Source organism: Trachypithecus francoisi, unplaced genomic scaffold, assembly GCF_009764315.1.
Source record: "Trachypithecus francoisi isolate TF-2019V2 unplaced genomic scaffold, Tfra_2.0 Contig01579, whole genome shotgun sequence".
Classification (NCBI taxonomy): domain Eukaryota; kingdom Metazoa; phylum Chordata; class Mammalia; order Primates; family Cercopithecidae; genus Trachypithecus; species Trachypithecus francoisi.
This window is the reverse complement of record NW_022681442.1, coordinates 17122278-17146089: the sequence shown is the minus strand read 5'-3', so window position 1 is coordinate 17146089 and position 23812 is coordinate 17122278. Positions and strand designations below refer to the sequence as shown.

The 23812-nt window shown below is 49.7% G+C and overlaps 1 protein-coding gene across 4 annotated transcripts in view; it reads right to left on the bottom strand.

Moving 5' to 3' along the window:
• The window catches only part of AFAP1L2 (actin filament associated protein 1 like 2), a 107823-nt gene that overhangs the window by 19114 nt on the left and 64897 nt on the right, over positions 1-23812 (bottom strand). For all 4 annotated transcript variants that reach the window (XM_033182006.1, XM_033181996.1, XM_033181986.1 and 1 more), the window contains 4 exons: positions 18521-18595; positions 17121-17215; positions 8571-8661; positions 608-813 (listed from right to left, as the gene is read on the bottom strand). In XM_033182006.1, coding sequence (XP_033037897.1) covers positions 608-813; positions 8571-8661; positions 17121-17215; positions 18521-18595 — 467 coding nt within the window. The remainder of the gene's footprint in view (positions 1-607; positions 814-8570; positions 8662-17120; positions 17216-18520; positions 18596-23812) is intronic.

The following is a 23812-nucleotide window of genomic DNA, read 5'->3' as shown; positions in this document are numbered from 1 at the left end:
CTGACCAATATGGTGAAACCCCATCTCCACTGAAAAAACAGAAATTAGCTGGGCGTGGTGGCGGGCACCTCTAATCCCAGCTACTCAGGAGGCTGAGGCAGGAGAATCGCTTGAATCCAGGAGGTGGAGCTTGCAGTGAGCCAAGATCACACCACTGCACTGCAGCCTGGGTGACTGAGCAAGACTCTATCTCAAAAACAACAACAACAAACAAACAAAACAACAACAACAACAAAAACAGTAGCCAGAATTGGGGCTGGGCTGGAGGAGCCTGATGGACTCCAGTGGACAGGACATGAAAGAGGACCAGGGGACAGAAAGGTGTATCTGTCTCACAAAGAGGAGGATGGGAAGGGGACAGGGGAGGCAGTGGTAGTCACAGCCCTCTTTGAGAGCCTGGTGAAACTACTAGACCTCTCTGGTTCAGAAAAAGTACATTCATCCATACACACAAAATCCTGTATACAATTTCAGGTTAGGGAGAAGGTAAAATCTCCTGATATAAACAAACTCGAAACCTCTTGGGTCAGGGACCATCCTGCCCCTCCTTCCCTGTCCCTGCCCCTTGAGAGGAGCAGGGGGACAAGACAACGTGAGGCAGACTGACCAGAAGCCTGTTGTCCTTGATGACACAGAGCTGCTTGGCCCACTGTCCCAGCCACTTCTTGCGCCACAGGAAGGCGCAGATGCGGGCATCGCGCATCAGCTCGATGCCAGCCTCCGGCGAGGGCCACTGGTAGGGGGCCGATTTGCCCTTGCTGCCATCCTCTTCATCGTAGGACTCATAGGAGCTGCTCACAGCCTCTCCGTCCTCTGCAAGGAAGACCAGCTCAGTCAGGGCCCCATGGGGCAGGGGACGGTCCCGAAGCAGCATCACTGGGGAGGGCAGCAGGCAGGAGCAGCAGCGGCCAGACCACAGCCCCCGACTCTCCCTGCCCTCAAACCAACCCCACAGCCACCAGCCAGATCCCAGGGCTGGCTTTCCTGCCCCCAAACCTCTCAGCGAGGCTTCCTGGATGCTGCCTCTGGCCACAAAACACACATAACTTAAAACCAAAGTCTGTCCCTTTTCCTCCTCAAATCCTGTCACTCCCAGCTCCACAGGAACCCTGAGAAGACACTGCCCCACAGACCAACTGTTTGCTCTTGACCAGGTCAGTTCTCCTACTCACGGCCTCTAATTCCTCAAATGAAAGCTGAAGGGCGTGGGGTGGGATGCTGCCAGGTTCTCCCAGGCCTGGCCTCTGGCATTCCAAGGGCTCAGGAGGAAGAGAACGCCATCTGCACTCCACCTGAGCTGTGTGCAAGGCAGGCCTCTAATGGCCACTGGCCTGGCTGGGCCTGGCTCAGTCCTAGATCTGGGGAAGGGGCTGTGGCTCCTCAGAAATAAAAGTCCAAATAAACCATGGCAGGAAATACTTTGTGGGCAAAGGGGCCACCTTCTTCCTCCCAAATACCCTCTCCTAGTCAGAGCCCTTTTCAAACCTCCACTCATATCCTCCATAGACCCTGCTGCCTTCCCTCCCTAATACCTCCTGGCACAAATGTAACTCCCTTTACTCATTTCTAACTTAAACCCTTACTCTTTTGTCGTTTCAAAAGAGTCCCAAAACTCATCAGAGCACACATCATGCACGATTCTACGTATACCCCACCTGCCTCGGTTTCTAGTTTCTGTCCTCACCACCCTGCAAGAGCTGCTGTTCCCAGGTCCCACTGCTCTATTCAAGGACAAAACAAACGTGTGAATCAATCAATCAATCAGTTCATCTGTCTATCGATTGATCGATCGATCTGTCTCTCTCTCTATTCGTCCATCCGTCTATCCCTGAAAAGCAGGGCATGGAGGAAAGGGAACCTCAGGATTTCAGTCCAACCCCCGGCACAGGAATCCTGTCTATCATAGCCTTGATGCTCTGCCCGAATTTCCCAGGGAGGGCTCACTGTCTCCTGATCACTGGATACTCCCATTCCCAGCAGCCCTATGAGTTAGGAAATGGACTCAGCATCTATTTCCCTGACTTCTGCATGGCAGTCCTTGTTCTTTTCCCGTGAGTCGGGCTGAATGACACTCTGCCTTCATTCCCATGACACCCTTCAGAAAAGGACCAGCCCAGAGGCTCCTAAGTCTAGGCAGAAGAATCCAGAAGCCCTTTCTCCTATCTGTACAGCTAGATAAAATATTGTTGATTTTACTAAGAAGCACATTTGATTTTACTAAGAAGCACATTTGAATTAGAATACAGAAAAATGGGATGAGGCCCCTGCAATAGTTACTGTAGCAACAGTGCCAATGAAAATGTGTTTTAATGTTTCTAAAAACAACATTTTAAATATTTTAATATCAGTTGTCTTTAAAAGTCGTGTGACACTACTTCTCTTTATGGCTTAATATAAAAGTGTATAATTTATACCTATTAAATAAGACTGAAAATAGCAGTATTATCCAGGATGGAACCCTGAACTCTTAGATTACAGGTGACAATGTAATTTAACACAGGCTTCTCAGAAAGCAGTCTGGCAGCCTGTTTGAAGAGCCAAAAAACACCCATACTCTTTGATCCAGTAATCTCAGTCCTGGTATTTTATCCTAGGAAACTAATTTTTTAAAAAGAGAAGGAACCAGGCGTGGTGGCTCACGCCTGTAATTCTGGCACTCTGGGAAGCCGAGGCAAGTGGATCACTTGAGCTCAGGAGTTCAAGACCAGCCTGGGCAGCATGGCAAAACCCCACCTCTACAAAAAATACAAAAATTAGCTGGGCATGGTGGTATGCACCTGCAGTCCCAGCTACTTGGGAGGCTGAGGTGGGAGGATGGCTTGAGCCCAGGAGACGAAGGTTACAATGAACTGAGATCATGCCACTGCACTCCAGCCTGGGCAACAGAGTGAGACCCTGTCTCAAAAAAAGGGCAGAGGTGGGGAAGAATGTTACATGTGTTAGGATATTCATTCAAGTGCTGTTTAGCAGTCAGCAGAAGGGGACTGGGTAAGTAAAGCATGATTTTACCCACTTAGGAATCTACTATGCAATTGTAATCAATTAAAACTCTGAAAACTGGTGTGCAGCTCAATAAACTCCCTAAGGTATGATAAGGGAGAAAGCACAATTAGAACTATACATGCAAATAGATCAGCACTGCAAGGCAACATAGAAAAAGCTCAAAATAGTTGATTTGATGGGTGGTAGGATCAGGGTGATTTTAAAAATTTTTTTCCGTATTGCCAGTATTGCATTATCTGTATAATAAGCGACATTTAAAAAATGATACACTGTCATTGGGATTCTTCCTTCAGTAACAAAAATTAATGGAGGGGGCTACAGAGTTTAGTGTGAAGAATCTGGGTAAGTCTACACTGTTCTGCTCTTCTGGGGTTGCCCCACGTTTCATGAAGAATTCTAACATTTGCCCATCCTCGTCCATGGGGGTATTAGGAGGCTAAGAACAGCAAATCATTAACAGGACTAGGTATGAAAGAAAAAACATTGAGAAAAAAAAAGAGGCTGGGCATGGTAGCTAACACCTGTAATCCCAGAAATTTAGGAGGCCAAGCTGGGCAGATCACTTGAGGTCAGGAGTTTGAGACCAGCCTGGCCAACATGGTGAAACCATGTCTTTTCCAAAAATACAAAAAAAATTAGCCAGGCATGGTGGTGGATGCCTGTAATCCCAGCTACTCAGGAGGCTGAGGCAGGAGAATCGCTTGAACCAGGAAGTGGAGGTTGCGGTGAGCTGAGATCATGCCACTCCACTCCAGCCTGGCTGGCAGAGTGAGATTCTGTCTCAAAAAAAAAAAAAAAAAAAAAAAAAAAAAAAAAAGGCCAGGCACCGTGGCTCACGCCTGTAATCCCAGCACTTTGGGAGGCCGAGGCGGGCAGATCATGAGGTCAGGAGATCAAGACCATCCTAGCAAACACGGTGAAACCCCGTCTCTACTAAAAATACAAAAAAAAAAAAAAAAATTAGCCAGGTGTGGTGGTGGGCACTTGTAGTCCCAGCTTCTCGGGAGGCTGAGGCAGGAGAATGGCATGAACCCGGGAGGCAGCGGAGCTTGCAGTGAGTGGAGATCGCGCCACTGCACTCCAGCCTGGGCGACAGAGCGAGACTCTGTCTCAAAATAAAAAAAAGAAAAAAAAAAAGAAAAAGAAAAAAGAACAATAAATCATACTCCTGGAGTACCTTGGAGGAAATTTAGAGCAAATATATTAATAATTGTTTTTACCCGTAAGAGGGATCATAATAGCACACCATAAACATTGGATATTCTTGGCCAGGCATGGTGGCTCACACCTGCAATTCCAGTACTTTGGGAAGCTGCGGAGGGCAGATCACTTGAGGCCAGGAGTTCGAGACCAGCCTGGCCAATATGGCAAAACCCCGTTTCTACTAAAGATACAAAAATGAGCCGGGCCTGGTGTTGCACTCCTGTAATCCCAGCTACTTGGAGTGGAGGCAAGAGAATCGCTTGAACCTGGGAGGTGAAGGTTGCAGTGAGCCAAGATCATGCCACTGCACTTCAGCCTGGGTGACATAGCCAGACTCCATCTCCAAAACAACACAAAACTAAAACAGTACCATATTCTTAAAACAGATACTTGGCTTCTAGGAGGGGCAGGGTGAACAGGAATGAGAGGCAGGATGCTGAGATAATTCCATCCCCATTTGCCATCCCTAGGTAGACTCTACCTCACTATGTCCTGTGGAACTGAGGGCAGAACAGCCATGCACACCGTGGGTCTTTTAGCCATGTGTTTTGATAGCACATTCGGGCAGTGGGGGTGGGACTGTGGAAAGCTAAGTAGATGGCTCCTCTGGAAGATTGCACAGAGCATGCACATGCAGGACCCATGCACAAGGACTGGAAGAAGGCGGTGGCCACCCTCGGGGCACGCACACATCTTTGAGAGCCAGGCAGCAGGCAAGAATCACTGGCATTCCAGCTCGGGGAGCAAGCAGTACCCAAGGTGATCGTGGCGTAAATGACTCCTTCGGGCATCTGCACCCATCTGGGGACTCCAGTGGGGAGAAATCCACCAGAGTGACCTGCACAGCATCCAGCAGCACAGACAGAGGGAAGAGAAGAGAGACAGGATGAAGAGAGGAGTACATCCAAGTGCAGAGACACAAAGAGAGACCCAGATGTGGCAACCCAGCTGCCAGTCCACCAGAGGTTAGTTGCCCATCAGAGGTGTGCGCTGTTGGGTGAGGCCACTGCTGAGCCAAGGACATCATTTCCTAGATCCAGACCCCTTCACATCCAGAGATGACCATGTGACTACTTGTCACCAAGGGACTGTGGGTAGAAGTGATGTGTGTCACTACTGGCTGGTGCTGTTAAGAAGCAGATAGGGGTTCTCTGCTCTCTCTCTGCAGAGGATTCTGTGGCCCTTGAGGGTGGCCGAGACAAACATGGACAGAGCCTGGGCACCTAACCTACATGAGGATGAGTAATGCCCCCCACTGAAATACCCCTGAGTGAGAAACAGGTTTGCATTGTGTTACTATAGACAGAAGCTGCCGGGTTATTTGTTATAGCTGCTAGCATTACCCCAGGGTGAGACACCATCAATGACGTACCTGGTATCTCTGGCAAGCAGAGCAGACCCCGATACCCTTAGCACAGGCCATCAGGGCACTTATTACACATGTGCTCAGAGACAGGGACATGACCCAGGGGAGCAGTGTGGGGACGCGGCTGATAGAGCAGGTCAAGAATCCAAGCAACTGGCCTTTTGCAGGAAGTCAGCAAATCGCTATGGCCACCAACTATAGCAAGGGGCTGGGGCCCACACCCATTTCTCTGGCCACATCCTGCATGTCACACCGTTTGACCAGGCAGGACCTGAGGCCAGGCCGGCTTGTAAGGCAGGTGAAGGCCTCCCTCTGTGCTGACCGTGACTGCTTCTCCCCAAGTCATCCCCAGGCCTCTCGCTGGCAGGACAGGCAGAACTATGTTCCCTCCCACCTCGCAGCTGGATTTCCTCCATCTCGGAGCTTTCCTGACCCACTCCACACAGTGAGTTCGAGCTGTCCTTGGGATGACCCCTAGTCCCGGCTACGACAAGTATGAACTCACAGTTGAGAGACAAAACCAAGAAGCGCTGGCCTTTCTGACCACTTGTTTGTGTCGAGATGGAGCGTCTGCCCCACAAACTGGCCCCCTGGCACGTCTGGCAGGCAGGCCCCTGCTGGCCCGACCGCACCTGAGAGCAGGGAGGTGCTCACCGCAGTGAGTCACTGTTTCCACCTTCAACGCGCATCCAGACAGCAGCACCGCACCCTTGCCTTTGGTCTGAAATCACAGCCCGACTGGGGAGTTGGCACCACCTCGCATGCTCAGTGGGTCAATGCTAAGTGCCGACTGCCCACAAAGCCAGTGTCTTAGAATAGACTCAGCCCAAACAGGCGATCACCTCCCACAGAGTTCCCAGCAGGAGGCGGCAGGTAAGTGTGAAGGAAGGGCAGGGGAATCCCATGCCTCTCCCAGTCACCGGTCCCATCTCATTCCTGGTCCTGTTCTTATTTTTATTTCAATAGTTTTTGGGATTCAGGTGGATACCTTCTTTAATGATGATTTCTGAGACAGTGCACCTGTCATCTGAGCAGTGTACACTGTATCAAATATGTAGTCTTTTATCCCTCACCCCTGCTCCCAATCTTCCCCCGCTGGTCCCCAAAGTCCATTATATCACTCTTATGCCTTTGGATCTTCATAGCTTAGCTCCCACTTATAAGTGAAAACATAGGATATTTGGTTTTCCATCCTGAGTTACTTCACTTAGAATAATGGCCTCTAGCTCCATCCAAGTTTCTGCAAAAAAAACATTATTTTATTCCTTTTTCTGGCTGAGTAGTCTTCTGTGGTGTGTATGTACCACATTTTTCTTTATCCCCTCATTGGTTGATGGGCAATTAGGTTGGTTCCATCTCATTCCTGGTCCTGTTCTTTATGGAACCAACAATACCTTCCTCAGCCTGGTTCATTCCCAGCCCCAGGGGCCCTGGCCTTTTATATCTGCTGATTGATTTATGCTTTGAAAGCCCTTTCACTTACAAAGGAAGGAAAGAGAAGGAGGCCAGAAGGGGAGGACCACAGTCCAGCTGCCCCAGAGACGAGGGTCACAACCACCTCTTCCTGAACCTCGAAGCCTTCCTGTGTAATCAAATCCCCAAACCAAGAGCACTTTTGATCCAACTTCCTCAGGCTGAGAACCATCAGCCAAGGACAGAGGGTGTTAGCATGAGCCCTGCCTACAGAGCTGCTCACACAGTATCCAGGGTGATCTTTTCAATACCTAAGTGATACAAGTTTGACTGTGTCTCCAGCCAAATTTCATCTTGAATTGTAGCTCCTGTAATTCCCATGTGTCGTGGGAGGGACCTGGTGGGAGGTAATTGAATCATGGGGGTGAGTCTTTCCCATGCTGTTCTCGTGATAGTGAATAAGTCTCATGAGATCTGATGGTTTTATAAAGGGGAGTTTCCCTGCACACGCTCTCTCTTGCTACGGCCATGTAAGACGTCTTTGCTCTTCATCTTCTGCCATGATTGTGAGGCCTCTCCAACTATGTGGAACTGCGAGTCCATTAAACCTCTTTCCTTTATAAGTTACCTAGTCTTGGGTATGTCTTTCTTAGCAGCATGAGTACAGACTAATACACTAAGTGAGGCCAGTCCCTAAGTAACCCTCTGGAGGTTTGCAGTCTTTCCTCATTCAGAGAAAGGCCAAAGTCATTCCTGTGGCTGGCAGCCCCATCTGTGTCCCCATCTCCTGTCACTCTCCCCTGCTCCTGCCATGCTGGCCTCCCTGTTGTTCCTCAGACACACCCAGAGCTCTCCTGCCTTGGGGCTTTTGCAGATACCATGTTCTCTGTCTGGAAAGTTCTTCCTGAATGTATCTGCCTGACTCACTCTCCACTTCATTCAGGAATCTGTTTAAGTCATGCTATCAGAGAAGCCTTCCCTATCTAAAGTAACTCCCCTGTCCTGCAGAAGCCCAGCTCCTGATCTGTTTTCCATCCTCTCACTAATCACCACTGACACATGCTGTTTATTTGTTGTCTGTCTTCTTTCACCAAATGTCAGTGCTAGGGATGACTGGGCTCCTGTCCCTGACACAGTGGGAGCATCATAACCATGAGTCCAGTGAAAGAACGTGGAAACTGAGCTCAGACTCAGCCTGACCACCACTTCCATTGCTGACCAGGGCCTTGGGCCTGTTGGCCAACACTCCTCTCTTCCATCACCTTTGTGCTGAAATCTTACAACTTGCAGGCAGGAACCACAGAAAACATCAGATGCAGTCAACCTATTTGTTATGTGCCATCCCTCGTTCCTCCTTGCAGGACAGCTAGGTCTGCTGTGGGTCTTGACTCCCCATTCAGACTAAAAGCTGAATGCTCTGTGGCCAGTTCCCAATTTGGACCATGCTTTCCTATCACAGCAGCCCAGACTACCCTCTGTCACCCAGCCCAGGATGAGCATATCTGTTACCCCCAGGTAAGTCTGCACCAACATCTGAGAAGGAAGCAGTAAGTCACCCTCCCAAGCCCCAGCCGCTGGGATGTACCATTGAGGGATGTGTCATATGGCTCAGCCTCTTCATAGTAGCCCTCTGGAGACTCTGTCTTTGGGATGGCAAGCTGTTTCCGTTCTGGAATCTGTAGTATGAACAAATAAGACAAACATTTGCAGATACGGTACACTGGGAGCAACCTGGATGTAACTCTTTGGGTGGAAGTCTAGAAGACAAAAATGCCCAGCTGGACGTTAAACTTTAAGCAAGTTGGGAGGGAGAACATGCAATGTCATGAATCCCATCAGTCCCAGTCCATAGTGTTTGATCTGTAGCCATGGAAGGGCTGTGGGCATGTTTTCTAGCCTTGCCAAGACTCAGCTTTCTCCCCCGCAAAATGAGGCTCAAACCCCCTACCACACACACAAAATATCATTATGTACATGATATATCATACACTTAACGGTCCAGAGAGTGCCAGGCCGTTGGGATAGCTATTGTGGCTTTTAAATAGAATATAGAATATATTTTCTAAAAAGACAAGTGCTAATCAATAGCACATGGAGAAAGAGGACCAGGCTTCTAAATCCTACACTTTTACCATAGTATATAGTTCAATCACTCATTCAGCAAATAGTGGATGACTTCTGTGTGCTAGCTGAGAGGGACACATTGAAACTTCAGGAGTCAGTCCTAAAATAAGCTTGAGTAGCTGGTAAATCTTTAACAGCTCCTGGTCAAGTGCATTGTGATACAGTAGTGCTATAACGGACAAGGTCAAAGTTCTGTGGGAACCAGAGGAGGGTGTGAGGAACATTTAGGACAAAGGAAGGATGCCCAGGGGATGTGATCTTTGGACTGAGTCTCAAAGATGACCCTGAGCTGCTTGTGTGGGATGAGGATGAACGTGTGCAATTCGAGTAGAGTAAAAAACACCTGCAACTGTGTTAGAAGCACAGAACGTGAAATCATTCTGTTCTTCCCTTATTCCACCTGCACAGTAGGCACTAGACTATGAAACTATGCTTCAGTAAGCTACCTTTATAAAGCAACCATGGGGGAGAAAAAGAGGTAACTTGTTGCATTACTGTTATGAGAGACAGGTCATGAATGTGTAAGCACCCTTGAACGTGGTTCTCTTTTGTTGTGTTTTTCAGATAGAGTCTCACTCTGTCACCCAGGCTGGAGTGCAGTGGTACGATCTCGGTTCACTGCAACCTCTGCCTCCCAGGTTCAAGTGATTCTCCTGCCTCAGTCTCCTGAGTAGCTGGGACTACAGGGGAGCACCACCACGCCCGGCTAACTTTTATATTTTTAGCAGAGATGGGGTTTCATCATGTTGACCAGGCTGGTCTCAAACTCCTGACCTTAAGTGACTGCCCACCTTGGCTTCCCAAATTGTTGGGATCACGGGCGCCAGCCACCACGCCCGGCCCCCAGCGTCTTTCTGAATCATGAAACTCCATGGGCTGCAAGAGTATCCCTTCCAGCTTCCCCAGGGCGAGGATACAAGGGTCCCCAGAGCCCAGTCCTGTGTGGCTTGGACTCTACAATCTGTTTATATAGACCCTGGAGTTCATGTAACTTGATTTCAATCCAGGCTTTAGGACCTCATAGATTTAACCTTGGGTATGTGACAGCCTCTCTGAGCCTTGCTTTCCTTCTTTATAAAATAATACTAGGGTTGTTTTGAAAATTCAACGAGACAAAACGTGACAGTGTTTCCACAGGGTCTGGCCCATGTTAAATACAAGGAGGCCATTGTTATCACTGTCTGGGGCCCCTCCACAGTCCCAGGGTCTGCAGGTTGGGCAGTGAGGGCAGTTAATGTGACAAGAGTCGAACTACCAGACTGTTGTCCTGCAAGCTGAGACGAAGAGGATTGACCCTGACAGGGCATCAGAGAGGGTTGGCTGAGACCAGGCCACAGCCTGGGTCCAGCAGCAGATCTGGGCCTGTACCAACAGAGCTGACACGAGGCACAGGGCAGACTCAGAACAGCCTTCAGCCCTCCTCTGGCATGTGGCACCCCCTACAAAGGAAGGAATCAAAGAATCTGGTCATTTCGTAAGCAAACCTGACACTGTGCTGGGCCGACAGATGTACTACTAAAGGGACCCAGGTTGCACACCTCTGCCCAGGCTCCTGTCTGGCAGCCAGGCCCTAGCAGACAATGGGCGTGCCACTGGTAACTGCTAGCACATGGTCCTCCCTCTTTGCAGCCGCAGCCTGGTGCGGTATCTTTGCTGTCTCAGCCTTTCCTGGTCCCCCTGGCCAGCCAGCAGCCTGAGAAAAGGCTGAGACAGTGACAGACTGCCCGTGGTCCACTAACAACAGGCTCCCTAGGGTCCACAGGGAAAGGGTCTTCTCGCCGCCACAGCAGTAAGGTCTCCCCAGCAGGTCCTCGGCCTCATAGCCTGATCTGGCTGGGCCTCCAGCTCCAGCCTCCAAGAAGCGCCATTCCCATCAGGTGGGTCCCATCTGGAGAAAAGCTCTGGGCACCCAAGATCTGCCCCCCCCAGGTCAGGATTCCCGAGAATCGAACAGGACAAAGGGAGGAGTGAACCCCTTCTGCAGGGGCTCCCCAGGGGTCATCATCACCACAGGGCCTGTCCCTGGGGGCCTCCTGTCCTGTCCAGGGTGGAGCCAGGCAGTGTTTTCTGAGTGTCTCCTAAGCTGTTGAGAAGAAAAATAGCCCAGAGGAGTTTGAGCCACTCAAGTGTGCAAAATGTATCAAGCCCAGAGACAGGAGTATGGGGCTTTGGGCACCGTGTTCTCCCCTCCCCATTCCTGGGGTCAACTGTTTAAAGGCATTTTATTCCTCACTAGCTGCCTCATCCATTATCTTCAGGTTCCTGGAATTTGTGCTACAAAGAACAATGTTTAGCTGATAGATAGCTTACAGTACTTTAATGTAAAATATTGGTCAACAACTTAAAAACTGTCTCTTCTTTTTCCTTTGAAAACCCACTTGTAACTGCTGCCAATAGGAACATGGATTCAGGGTAACTTGAATCTGTGTTCCTGGGCTGTAGCCCTCAAATTTGGTCAGAATAAACTCTCCACTTATATTTATTTTGCCTCCATTTTTTGCCTGTAGGTTGACACTGTAAAATCTGAAAATGGCTCCCTATGCAGAGACAGTGCAGGGCAGGAATGGAGTCCGATCTCCAGAACCAGGCTTGAATCCTGGCACTAGGACGTCCTCGCTGTATGACTCCGACCAACTCACTTGACCTCTCTGGACTTGGCATAAGATGGGGAGAGTAGAAATACCTGTCACATGAGGTTGCTGTAAGGATCGAAGTGTGCCTATCACTATTCAATATTCAGTACACATTAGTTTTTACTAACCTAAAACATAAAATGTAAAAATAAGAAAGGGAGAAAAGTTTTACATATAAGTGTGTGGTGGAAGATAAACCAATGCACTCCGGGGGTGGGTACAGAGGAGACCACAGGATAGAGTCCCAGCTCTCAAGGGTGCTGGGTTAGATAATGAGTCATGTGATTAAACAGACACAATGACCTATTATCGGAGCTTCAAGGAGACACATCATCTCACAAGGTTAAGGAGAAAGGACTATTATTTTAATTATCATTATGATGATGAAGACTGAATTCTATATATATATATTTTTTTTTTTTTTTTTTTTTTTTTGAGGCAGAGTCTCGCTGTGTTGCCCAGACTGGAGTACAGTGGCGTGATCTCAGCTCACCACAACTTTCAGCTCCCGGGTTCAAGTGATTCTCCTGCCTCAGCCTCCTGAGTAGCTGGGATTACATACATGTGCCACCATGCCTGGCTAACTTTTGTATTTTTAGTAGAGATGGGGTTTCACCATGTTGGCCAGGCTGGTCACATCACTCCTCAGGTGATGTGCCCGCCTTGACCTCTCAAAGTACTGGGATTACAGGAAGAATGTGAATATTAAATGAAGATCTAGAAGAGATTTAACATCAAAACCTGAAAAACTTTGACTGTTTGGAGGAAGGGACTGTGTGAGCGAGTCAGGCTCGGCAGGATTGACCAGACCAGAGGTCCAAAGGGCCGCAAATCTTTTCAGGAAAGGGCCAAAAAGTAAATGTTTTAGGGATTTGTGGGTCACTCGGGACCTCTGTCTTATCCAGCTATTCAACTCTACTGCTTGCTGTAGCTCAGAAGTCCACAGACTAATACAACTAAATGAGCTTGGCTGTGTTCTAATAAAACACTATTTAATAAAGGATGTTACAGATCAGATTTGGCCAGTGAGCTCCAGTTTGCCAACCTCTGGCTTAGACTACACACACGAGTTGATGAGGGGTGGCTCAGAGGACCCAAGGCGTCCTCACAGCTCTAACCACCCTGCCCCAGAGTACACTGCAGAAGGCTCCCAGGCGGGGGTGAGTAGACAGGCCAGGCCCAGCCTCCCAGGCTAGCCATGGCAACGTCCTTTTAGGGATTAAGTGGCTTCCCCCACAGAGCAGCTCATACAAGAGCAGGCCAGCGCGTGGCCAGGCCTCAGAGGGATGATGGGGTGGAGATGGCCATGCTAGCCAGACCATCAACCATGGCCAACAAACATCTGTTTCTGCTGCAAGGACCACGGCACCTGGCTGTGTAGACAGCAGCCTGGAGAGGCCACAGCTCCCTGAGTCACTGTCCACACCCACAAGGTCACTCCAAACCCCTGGCTGCCCCTTCTATCGCTGGACAGACCTACTCTCTACTAAGTCTGCAGGAGTTGGAGTGAGGACATCTGGGCTCGTGGCCGACAAGCATCCCGAGCCTGTGACCGAGGCATGATCCTGGCCCAGCCGTAGGCCCTGAGGACCCCAGGTGGATGTCCAGGTGCTGCAGAAGGGGCCAGTGAGTCCAGGGCCAGGCAGCTGTGCAGGGCCCAGCCCTCAGGTGGAGAAACCTCCCTGACACCTTGAAGTTCTGGGATCAGGGGAGGAAGGGACGGGTTTTCTGTCTGAGGAAGAGAGGCCACAGGGCACTCCAGTCTCAGGGCTCCAGCCTCAGCTGGACAGTGACTCAGGCAGCTGTGGCCTCTCCAGGCTACTGTCTACACAGCCAGGTGCTGTGGTCCTTGCAGCAGAAACAGATGTTTGTTGGCCACAGTTGATGGTCTGGCTAGCATGGCCATGGGGTTCCGGGGGCCACGGCCTCTCCCTGCTCTGGTTCTCCTCCTCCTTCAGAGCCACAGACACGGCTCTGCCCTGACGCTGCTCCTCTGGGGGCCTTGGACTAAGAGTGATGGCTGCTTCAGCCTGATTCAACCTGAGGAGGCCTGAGGGAGTGAGGACGTGTGCTCGTGTGGTGGGCAAGGACAGGGAGAGTGCCTGGTGGACACCACCTACATCCCCATACCACATCTGGAACCCCCTGGGGTAGTTGGGTGCCTTGCACAAGACCAGGAGGGACCTAGCCAGGGGACTCGTGGTCCACGCCCATCTCTGGTCCTTCACAGCAAAGTCCACAAAGTGGGAGGGAGCTGCCTTTTCCTGTCAACTCAGCTGGCTTTGCTAGAAGTCTCCCTGGGGCCTGGAAGCTGTCCACAGGCAGTTACCACTTGGCTGAAAGGCCACCTTGGAATCGGGCCATTCCTGGGTGCTGATATGTTCCCCAACTGCAGCACCAGCTTCTTTCAAACAGGACACAAGCCCTAATCACAGACGACAATCCAAGAAGTCTACTCCAGAGGGGGCCACGTGTCCCTCTCCACACTCAGTGTCTGAGGCACAGGGCACTGGCCGAGGAGCAGAAGCCAGCATCAGAATCCCAGGGCCCACAGGGACTCACTAGGGCCCAATTAACTTACAGCTATAGCCAGGTCCCAGACCCTGGGCCCCCCCAGTCCATGCTGTTTGTAAAACACAATTTCTCGAACACTCACACAGTACTCGGTGCTCGTGAAACTCTGCCCCTACCCACCAGCTGAGGACCCACCTGCAGCTGTCCCTGGTGGGGCAGACGATGGCCCTTCCACTAGCAAAGCCCAAGGTACCTTGGTCAGAATCAGACGCTGGATTTAGGATAGAAAAGTTCCAGCCGTGGCTCAGAACAGCCACCTTTCCACTCCCACCACCCAGCAAGCAATGCCTGGGTCACACCAGAAAACCTCAGGTTAAAGTCATCAGCATATGGATGGGACAGCAGAGGCGCTGTGCTGTTCCCCCAAGTATCAGGGCTGAAAGTGAGGGGAGCCTGGCGCTGGAGGGAGCCTAGCTTGAGCCCTTGCTGTGTTACAGAGAGGAGCAAATGTCAGGGAGGCCCAGGCTGGGAGAGGAATCGGGAACAACAACAACAAAAACCTGCATTTAAATCCTGGCTCGGTACCTCCCAACTGTGGGACCTTGGCCAGTGGTTTTTAACTCTGAGTCTGTTTCTTCATATGAAAAACAGTGACGAAAATACCTATTCCTTGCTGGGTGGTGGGCGGATGGTCTGTGTGCATGGGATGGGGTTGAGGCTCAGGGTGTAACAGTGACTGGCACTGTCGGCATCACAGGGACACCAGGGACTCAGGTTCAGTCTTGACATCAAGCCTCACTCAGCCTGAGATGAGGAGGCCCACCAGCTGTCACCCAGCTCAAGGGACAGCATGCAGTGGGACACTGTCCCCGGTTCTCCGGAACTGCCCACCCACCACACATGGTGGAGTCAGATCCTCAGCTGTGGCCCCTGCCCGCCAGGAAGGCACAAATGAAAGGGCTGGTCCAGAGCCATTCTGGGGCTGGGATCCCCTCCACGGAAACACGTGCCCACAGATCAGGTGATGGCCACTTGGCGGGAGCTTAGCTTCCTGCTGGCACTGACCCCAGACCCCCTGGCTACCCATATAAACCCTCCTAAGCTGAGACCCCAGTCCTGCCCCAGGATCCCTCCCCAGCCATGCCCTACAGGGGAAAGAACCTGGGTTCAAATGCTGACTCTGTCACTTACAGGCTGTGTGACATTAGGTTTCCTCACCCTTAAAATATAAATACTACCACTTATCTCACTGAATACTAGCACAGTATGCCACACACAGTGGTGAGGGGCTGCCAGCCTTAACCCATTGAATAAGCCCATCTGATGAGACAGATGTGAGCACTTCTTCCATATAAACCAGGAAACAGAGGGTTAGAGACTTTAAATAACTTGCTCAAGGCCAAAGAGCTAGTGGCATGCAGAACTGGGATTTGAACCCACATCCATATGATTTTACAACTCCATCCATCCAAATTAATGGATATTTATGTATGGCCTACCTCTGTCCATGTCTGCAGATACTGGACACAAAATAGTAAACGAGAGACAAGGTCCCTGTCCTCAGGAGCTGACATCAGGAAAGGAGACAGTAAACAAGACTGTTCCAGTAGCACGAGCCATGGAGCGGGTAACTGGGTGGTGGGTAGATAGCAACCCCGGTGCAGATGGGGGACGGATGCCTTACTTAGCCAAGGCAGCAGAAGTCTCTTCTCTCTTTTTTCTTTTTTTTTTTTTGAGACTGAGTCTCACTCTGTCGCCCAGGCTGGAGTGCAGTGGCGCGATCTCGGCTCACTGCAAGCTCTGCCTCCTGGGTTCACGCCATTCTCCTGCCTCAGCCTCCCGAGTAGCTGGGACTACAGGTGCACGCTACCACGCCCGGCTAATTTTTTGTATTTTTAGTAGAGATGGGGTTTCACTGTGTTAGCCAAGATGTCTCGATCTCCTGACCTCATGATTCGCCCACCTCGGCCTCACAAAGTGCTGGGATTACAGGTGTGAGCCACCGCACCTGGCCGAAGTCTCTCTTAAGAACTCTGGAGAGATGAGAAATTGGTAGGGGCCCAGGAGGTGCAAAATCCCTAATGCAGACCTGACTACAGTGACAGAATCCAGGGGCAGAAGGGAGGCCAGTGAAGACCCTGTATGAGGAGGCAGGACCATGAAGCTGAGCCAGATCATAGGCCCTGAGGCCATGCTAAGGAATGGGATTTTGTTTTTTCTATGTTTAATAAGAACTATTGGTAAGGTTCAAGCCGGAAGTGCAGTATGATATGATTTATGAATTTTTACTTTTCCTTTGCTTTTTAACTCCAGAACAACATAGGGGAATTTATTTATTTATTTATTCACTTATTTTATATCTTAGAGATGGGGTCTTGCTATGTTGTCCAGGTTGGCCTATAGTGGCTATTCACAGGTGTGATCACAGTGCACTACAGCCTCCAGTTCCTGGCCTCATGCAATCCTTCTGCCTCAGCCTCCTGAGTAGCTGGGACTATAGGCATGCACCACTACACCTGGCTCTTGCAAATTATTTAAAGGTCACTGTGGCCTAGGCTGATGACCACAGCTGTTCATGGCCCTGTTCACATGATACTGGATAAAGAGCCTGAGTAGCATCAGGTGGCACTCAATCAAATTTCCCCAGACCCATCACCCTCAGCATCCGGAGTACTGCGGCCCCAAGCAAATCCCCTGTAGGCAGGTTTACCTTTGCTCTGTCCCTACCCATGCCTTGTCCCAGTCCCTGAACGCAGTAGTTGCTCAGAAAATGCCAGACATTGAGTGAGTTGACACCTGTGAGGACAACTGGAAGTTCAAGGGGCTCACGTCAGGGAAATCAGGGGTCCTGGACTGACACTTACCATCTTGGGTGGCGGGAGGTCTGGAAGGCTCTTCTGAGGGGCTGAGGAGTGCTGGCTGGGCTCCCCATTGGGCAGCAGGCCCTGCTCCTCAGGCACTGCGGCAGCAAAAGGAGAAGGCTTTGGTGAGGGGTGAGCAGCCTCACACAGGGTCTCCTTCCTCAGGAACGCCAGGTCACATGCACATGCACCTCTTTTTGAGGTGTTAATTACCCAGGCAGGCCGTCTCTGGAGCCGAAGCTGTTTTTCCTCCAAGAATAGGGTACAGGAGTGCCCCAGCCATGTGCCTGGGGTTTCTGGCAGCCTCTGTAACTGCTCCCCTACCCACCCCACGTCAAGAAAATGGTCTAGTCACAGAGCTTCGGCCAGCAGAGGAGCTGCCTGGTGGCCACTATATTGAGCCACTCTCAGCACGGACCCTGTGATTATGGCTCTTTCCTCCCACAGTATACCCGGAAGGCACGTGACCCCCACCAGAGCGGCCAGCCTCTTCTGGATGAGTTCTGCCATGTCTCAGGCTTGGTGAGGGGCAGGAAGTGAAGGAGCCACACTGGGGAAGTGAGGCCACCAACCCTCGGTGCACTTGGAAGGAAAGGTGCCAAAGACACCTCTGAGCCTGTCCATTTCAGCCAGCCCTGGGACAGACAGTCTCAGGCAGGCCCGACCTCAGGGATTTGGTGGCTGATGTCTCAAAGACAAGCCTTTGACGGGACTGAGTGCTTTGCAATGCTGTGTTCCCACCCCTCTCTAAGCCTTTGTGTTTGAGTAACAGGCTTGGGAGTTAGGAGATGCAGCTTCTTAGCCTGCCTCTTCTGCAACTAGGCAGCTCTGCATACCTCTGGGCCTCCCCGGGGTCTTGCCAGGTCCCTCCCTGGAGGTTTTAAGGGAGAAGCAGAGAGCAGAACAGAGCAGAAGAGGGAGGCACCATGGAAGACAACATATGTCCTTCCCACGGGAGACAAAACGTTCCACCAAAGACAGCACCTTCGAACATCATCTGTGACTATTAAGGCAGTTGCTGACACCACCATTTATTTCTCTCTCCTCTTCCTCAAAACAGACTTCTATCAAAAGACATAAAGGCAGAACCGTGGGATCAGCACCACACACAGCTGCCTTCTTCGAACATCTGAATTATGACTTCCTGTTCCTGGGATGATGCTGGGAACAGCCAAAAAGTTTTACGGCCAGATTCCTTATCCAATGGGCAAGGAGGGGTGGCCTGTTGGAACATCCCAAAATACATTTACCCAAAATACCACCAACCAAAATGTAGCTTCCAAAAATAACTCCGCCAGGCGGGTCTGTGTGCCGGCTGGGAGGAAGAAGAGGTGGGACAGAACCAGCTTGGACCTTCCCTCATCCCGGGAGTGGCCATCCCGTCAGTGATCCCAGCCTCATACCTTTGCCTTGAGACTCTGCATTCTGTTGCTGGTTGATGGTCACTTTGTTCATATAAATGTACTCCTCATCAGAGCCTGCAGAAGGAAGGAGACACAGGCTTTGTGTGACTTCATGAAGAGAAAGGGCCTCCAGCCAGAAACCCTGTTACCCCAGAGCCATTTTCGTCTGCCTGGGTTCCAGTAAAAGCATACAGCATTTTCAGTGGATTGAAAGAATAGTCTAACATGGAAAGAGCTGACAGATTTCCAAAAGAGAAATGACAAGTTGCTGACTGCTGGTTTTCTAGCCTGGCCGAGGGTGCAGGGGCAGGTAAGATACAGAAGGATAACTTAAGGAATAAAAATCCTGTGCTTTGGGAGGCCGAGGCAGGCGGATCACTTGAGGTCAGGAGTTGGAGACCAGCCTGGCCAACGTGGTGAAACCCTGTCTCTACTGAAAATACAAAAGTTAGCCAGGCATGGTGGCGTGCCTATAATCCTAACTACTCGGGAGACTAAGGCAGGAGAATCACTTGAACTCGGGAGGCAGAGTTTGCAGTGAGCTGAGATCACACCACTGCACTCCAGCCTGGGCAACAGAGTGAGACTGCGTCTTAAAAAAAAAAAAAAAAAAAAAAAAAAGAGAGAGCGAAATCTTAAGTTCAAGATGTGCCTTGTATCCCACCAAGTAGAGATGTCTCTGTGGCATTTCATTTAAATTGTAAAATATTTCCTGTCATTCTCACCCTGTCTAAACTACTTGAATGGGCTAATCCGAGTGTGTGTAGATAAGCCAGGTCACACTGAGGACCTGGAAGTTTAGCTCAGAGGCCTCTAGCTAGGGGGCCATTGGACGGGTGAAGGGGGACCTGAATAGCCAAATCACGTGAGTTTTGAGTTTAAAGGGGTGAGTATCCTGAGAATAAGAACTGAAGAGCCACCAGCCACCTGCTCTACCCTATGGATTATACCCTGCAGTGGCACAACCCATGCCCTCCTTTAAAACCACTTCTGTGCAGGTTAAGTCACCTTTCCCACGCCTGTCTGGGCAGAGAAAAGCTGGCCTCCTAACCCTTGCTCCACTTCCAATCCCCCAAGGACCCTTTCTTCAGAAGTCTTCAGAGGAAGCTCGTCCTAGGGTTTCTCTTTGTCAAAATCCTCTTAAATTTCTTCTGCAGCCTTAATTTGCATTTCCTAGAAACTTGTGGCTGATAAATTCCAGTGGTTGGAGACCGCGTTACTGAGCCAAAGGACCCAATGCTAACCTCTGGCGAAGGAAGCAGTTCAGCGTCACTCTGTTCCACGGCCACAGACCACCCAAACTCCAGCCAACAGGCCTGCATAAGCAGGGCCCCAAGAGCCAAGAGGAACAGGATGGGGCTGGATACAGCCTCAGTGAATGGCACCTGGGGTTGTCATCTTAGTGCCTTGCCCTGCCAGGACCAGTCAGCAATGTCACCCCTGTGCCAGGGACTGCAGCAGTTTATGGTGGGAGCTATGAGGTACAAATGGAGCGAACCGAAACTCACCGACTCCCACCCACTGAGACTCAAAGGGGGCTGGGTCAGTCCCTTCTCCAGAGCATGGCAGAGGGGGAAAGTGCTCTGCAGGGAGAGGGCATCTCAACCAAAGCTTTGCCATAATGGCATAATTCTGGGTAAAGCACCTAACCCTTGTGCCTCCGTTTTCTTGTCTGCATAGTATGGAAAACAATCATGATGAAATACTGCCTGTTTTAACCAAACTCTTCAGTTTTCAAGAGTACAAAACTCAGATACTAGGGGGTTTGGAAAGGTAAGGTAACCTTACAACTAAGACGAAAAATGACAGCTTAAAACATGGGACGTGACTGAAAGGCTCAACAACAGGAAAATGGTAACAAACCATGGCACATCAACATATACAACAGCAAGTCATGTTTAAAAACTAAATGGATTACTGAAGAGTATATAAATTGGCATGGCCATTTTAGAGATGATTTTGGAGGATATATTTTTGTGTTCATATTCTTTGACCCAGCATTTCTACTGCCAGAAACTTATCCTACAAATGAACTCTAGCCTTTAAAGAAAATTGTATTTAAGGACATTCACTACAATATTGCATGAATTTTTTTAAAAAAAGAATACAAAATATGACCAAATATGACCAGGCATGGTGGCTCACACCTATAATCCCAGCACTTTGGGAGGCCAAGGCAGGCAGATCACGAGGTCAGGAGATCAAGACCATCCTGGCTAACATGGTGAAACCTTGTCTCTACTAAAAATACAAAAAATTAGCCGGACTTTGTGGTGGGCGCCTGTAGTCCCAGCTACTCAGGAGGCTGAGGCAGGAGAATGGCGTGAACCCAGGAGGCAGAGCTTGCAGTGAGCCGAGATAGTGCCACTGCACTCCAGCCTGGGCGACAGAGCGAGACTCCGTTTCAAAAAAAAAAAAAAAAAAAAAAAACTTAAATGTCTACCAATAGGTTAAACATTAGGATTCACCCAGCATTGAACTCTACCCAATCATGAAAACTAGCAAGGTAGCTCTGTGTCTGTTTACAAAGATATGCAAGACCTAGAGTTTGCTTATAAGATCATGTTTCAATATAGCAAAAAAAGAAAAAGTATATAAATTGTCAACACATGGAAATGTGTGCATGCAGCAATTCTAAATATAAAAATAATATAAAGCAGAAAACAGAGGAAAACCACAAAATATTCAGATAATGCTGATAAGGATCAGAAGAGGAACTGGAAGAACATAAATAGTGTTCAGTGTTCGTTTTATTTTTTTATATCATTAACTAAGTTCACACACCTATACAAAAAAATAAAAGACAAGATGTTATTGTTTTAAATGTTAGATTCTGAGCAGGTGCTTTCTAGGATGATAATTTGTAAGTTGCAGAGAAAACTCACACTGGCCACTTCATGAGGGTGCATCGGCCCACCTCGGGTGCGCTGCAGGCTGAGGCTGACTTAGTTTTGATTTCTAGAGGGTTGCTAATCTAGGACTATCCAAGTTGGGAAGTAAGAGGCTCCCAAGACCTTCTGCAATTGTGGGAAAAATACAGTAAACCTGGCCCTAGTCAGTGAGGCTGCTGACAGGGAGGCCAGACCGCTCAGTCCTGTCTGGGCGGTGGCAGCCTTGGGCTGGAGAACTTTCTGTCATTCACTCAACTATCTGAAGAAGTGCATTCAGCATCAGCACTGTGCTAAGTGTTGGGGATACAGCAGAAAACAGATGTTACCGCTGCCTTTGTGAACTCCACAGTCTGGCAGGAGAGACACACCTGAATCTGATCGTTACACAGTGGGTGGGAAATGACTACAGCTTGAAGGTGTTGGGAAGATGAGCTCAAAGTGCTTGGAGGTCTGCAGAGGGTGGTCCTTCCCAGAGAACTGGTGTAGGGTGGGAAGGAGGAACATGAACCTGTTGCTACCACTGGATACAGAGCATTTGAAGTGCTTTTGATCAGAGGGGCAGCCACTGAAACGTCCTTGGAACTTCTGAGGGTGGGAGTAGGAGTGTGAGACAGGAGCAAGGGCTGGTATGCTAGGGACACAGCTCTCACTGATGAAGGCTGGAACAGAGCACAGGGAGCCAGGCCCTGAAAAAACAGATCTTAGTCTATGCCTGGACCTCTCCACCCAGACAAAAAGCAGAGGGTAGAAAAATGTGTTACACTGAGGAAAAAAAAACAAAAAAACAAAAAACAAAGATCAGAAAACTCAAAAGAGACAATTCCCTTTGCAAAGTATAAATGCACACATATACATCCTGCCCAAAATGTGTGGAAGTCCCAGCAGCTCAGCCTGCGTGGTCCACGGCCATCTTGAGATGATCACCTTGCCTCCTCCTACAAGTCTCAACAGGCTGAGCTAATTTTTGGGTAGAGGTGGGTCTGGGAGGGCAAGGGAAAGAATGCTATAATTTCAGGTGTGGTATGTCTGTTTAAGATTCTGTCCTGTGCGACACAACAGTTACTGCAGTGCAATGGAGCAGGGGGAGACAAGGTTAGGTCCACCTGTCCAGGCCCAAGCCCTGGCTCTGCCCTCACAGCCGTGTGCCCTCAGGCAAGTGACTTTCAGAGGCTTGGTTTCCTTGCTGGTAAAATGGGAATAAAGTTTGGGATAAGGAATGAATGATGTCATCCATGTCATTTACTACATTAAATACAGGGACACAGAAAGTACACGATAAATGTTGGCTGCTATTGTACCCACTCTGCAGTCTAAGGGCTAGAGAGAGGGCCGGAAGGGAAGTTCTGTTAAACAGTGGCTATTAACAAGTGGGCTTCGCTTCTGAGAATACAGGCCCCAGGCCTCAGTGTGGCTGTGCATGGGTGGCACTCTGTAGGTGATTCACCTTGGGGAACCCATGACCAGTTCTCAGCAGCTTCCCACCCGCTACGAGCTGCAGAGTCCAAGGAGAAGGGGAAGGTCTGACTTTATAAGAGCTGATCAAGGGCAGAACAAAAAGGTCATCCTACAAGAAGCCACATGACAGGTTCATTCAAAAAAGAGACCACATATAGGAGGCGCTGCCAGAGTGGTTAGCACCAAGAACCACGGGTCAGACTTATCACACACAGGTGGTTTCTGTTCCCAACAGAAGCGTTTTTTATCATTGTGCGTTCAAGGTGGAGCATATTGAAGTGGTGTGGGGAGTGTGCTTTTTAGAGGATTCCACTGATAAATCCTTCATGGAGTGAACCATCCCCCTCTCACTTTCCCGCTTTGTAATGTGGATTTCCCATCTGCATTCCCACAGTGGGCTGCTTTGATGTGCTGCTGACCAGCACTCGTGGCGGCAGGCAGGCGGACGCTCCCTACAAAGCCTTCGGGAGCATGGGAAGCTGCAAAGGCTGAAGGAAAACACCTCTGATGAGAGGCTAAGGCAGATGATTCCTCCAGAAGAGAAGGCAGATGGGCATATAGCAACATGCCTCAGCTTTACGACTGCTTATTCAGAGAATAGAAACTAGTTGCACAGGGAACAGGGAAGGGGAGAGTCCTCGAAATGTAGTCTGGCAGATTCAGGCTGGACACAAGGAAGCATTTCTGGACTGTGATGCCCGGGGCAGGTGGAGACTTCCTTTCCCTGGCAGGACTTGACCTGTTCCCGCTGGGAGGCAGATGGATTAGATGCCCCTACACGGTCCCTGACTGTCCCCAAACAGCATTTCCAGTTCTTAAACATCTGACATAAAAATCAGCTCAACTGTTACGACTTCACAAAAAGGGTTTTCCTTTTTTAAAGGAATCTGAATTTGCTAGAAATAAAACCATATGTCCACAAGAAGATTTTTTCAAGAATGTTCCT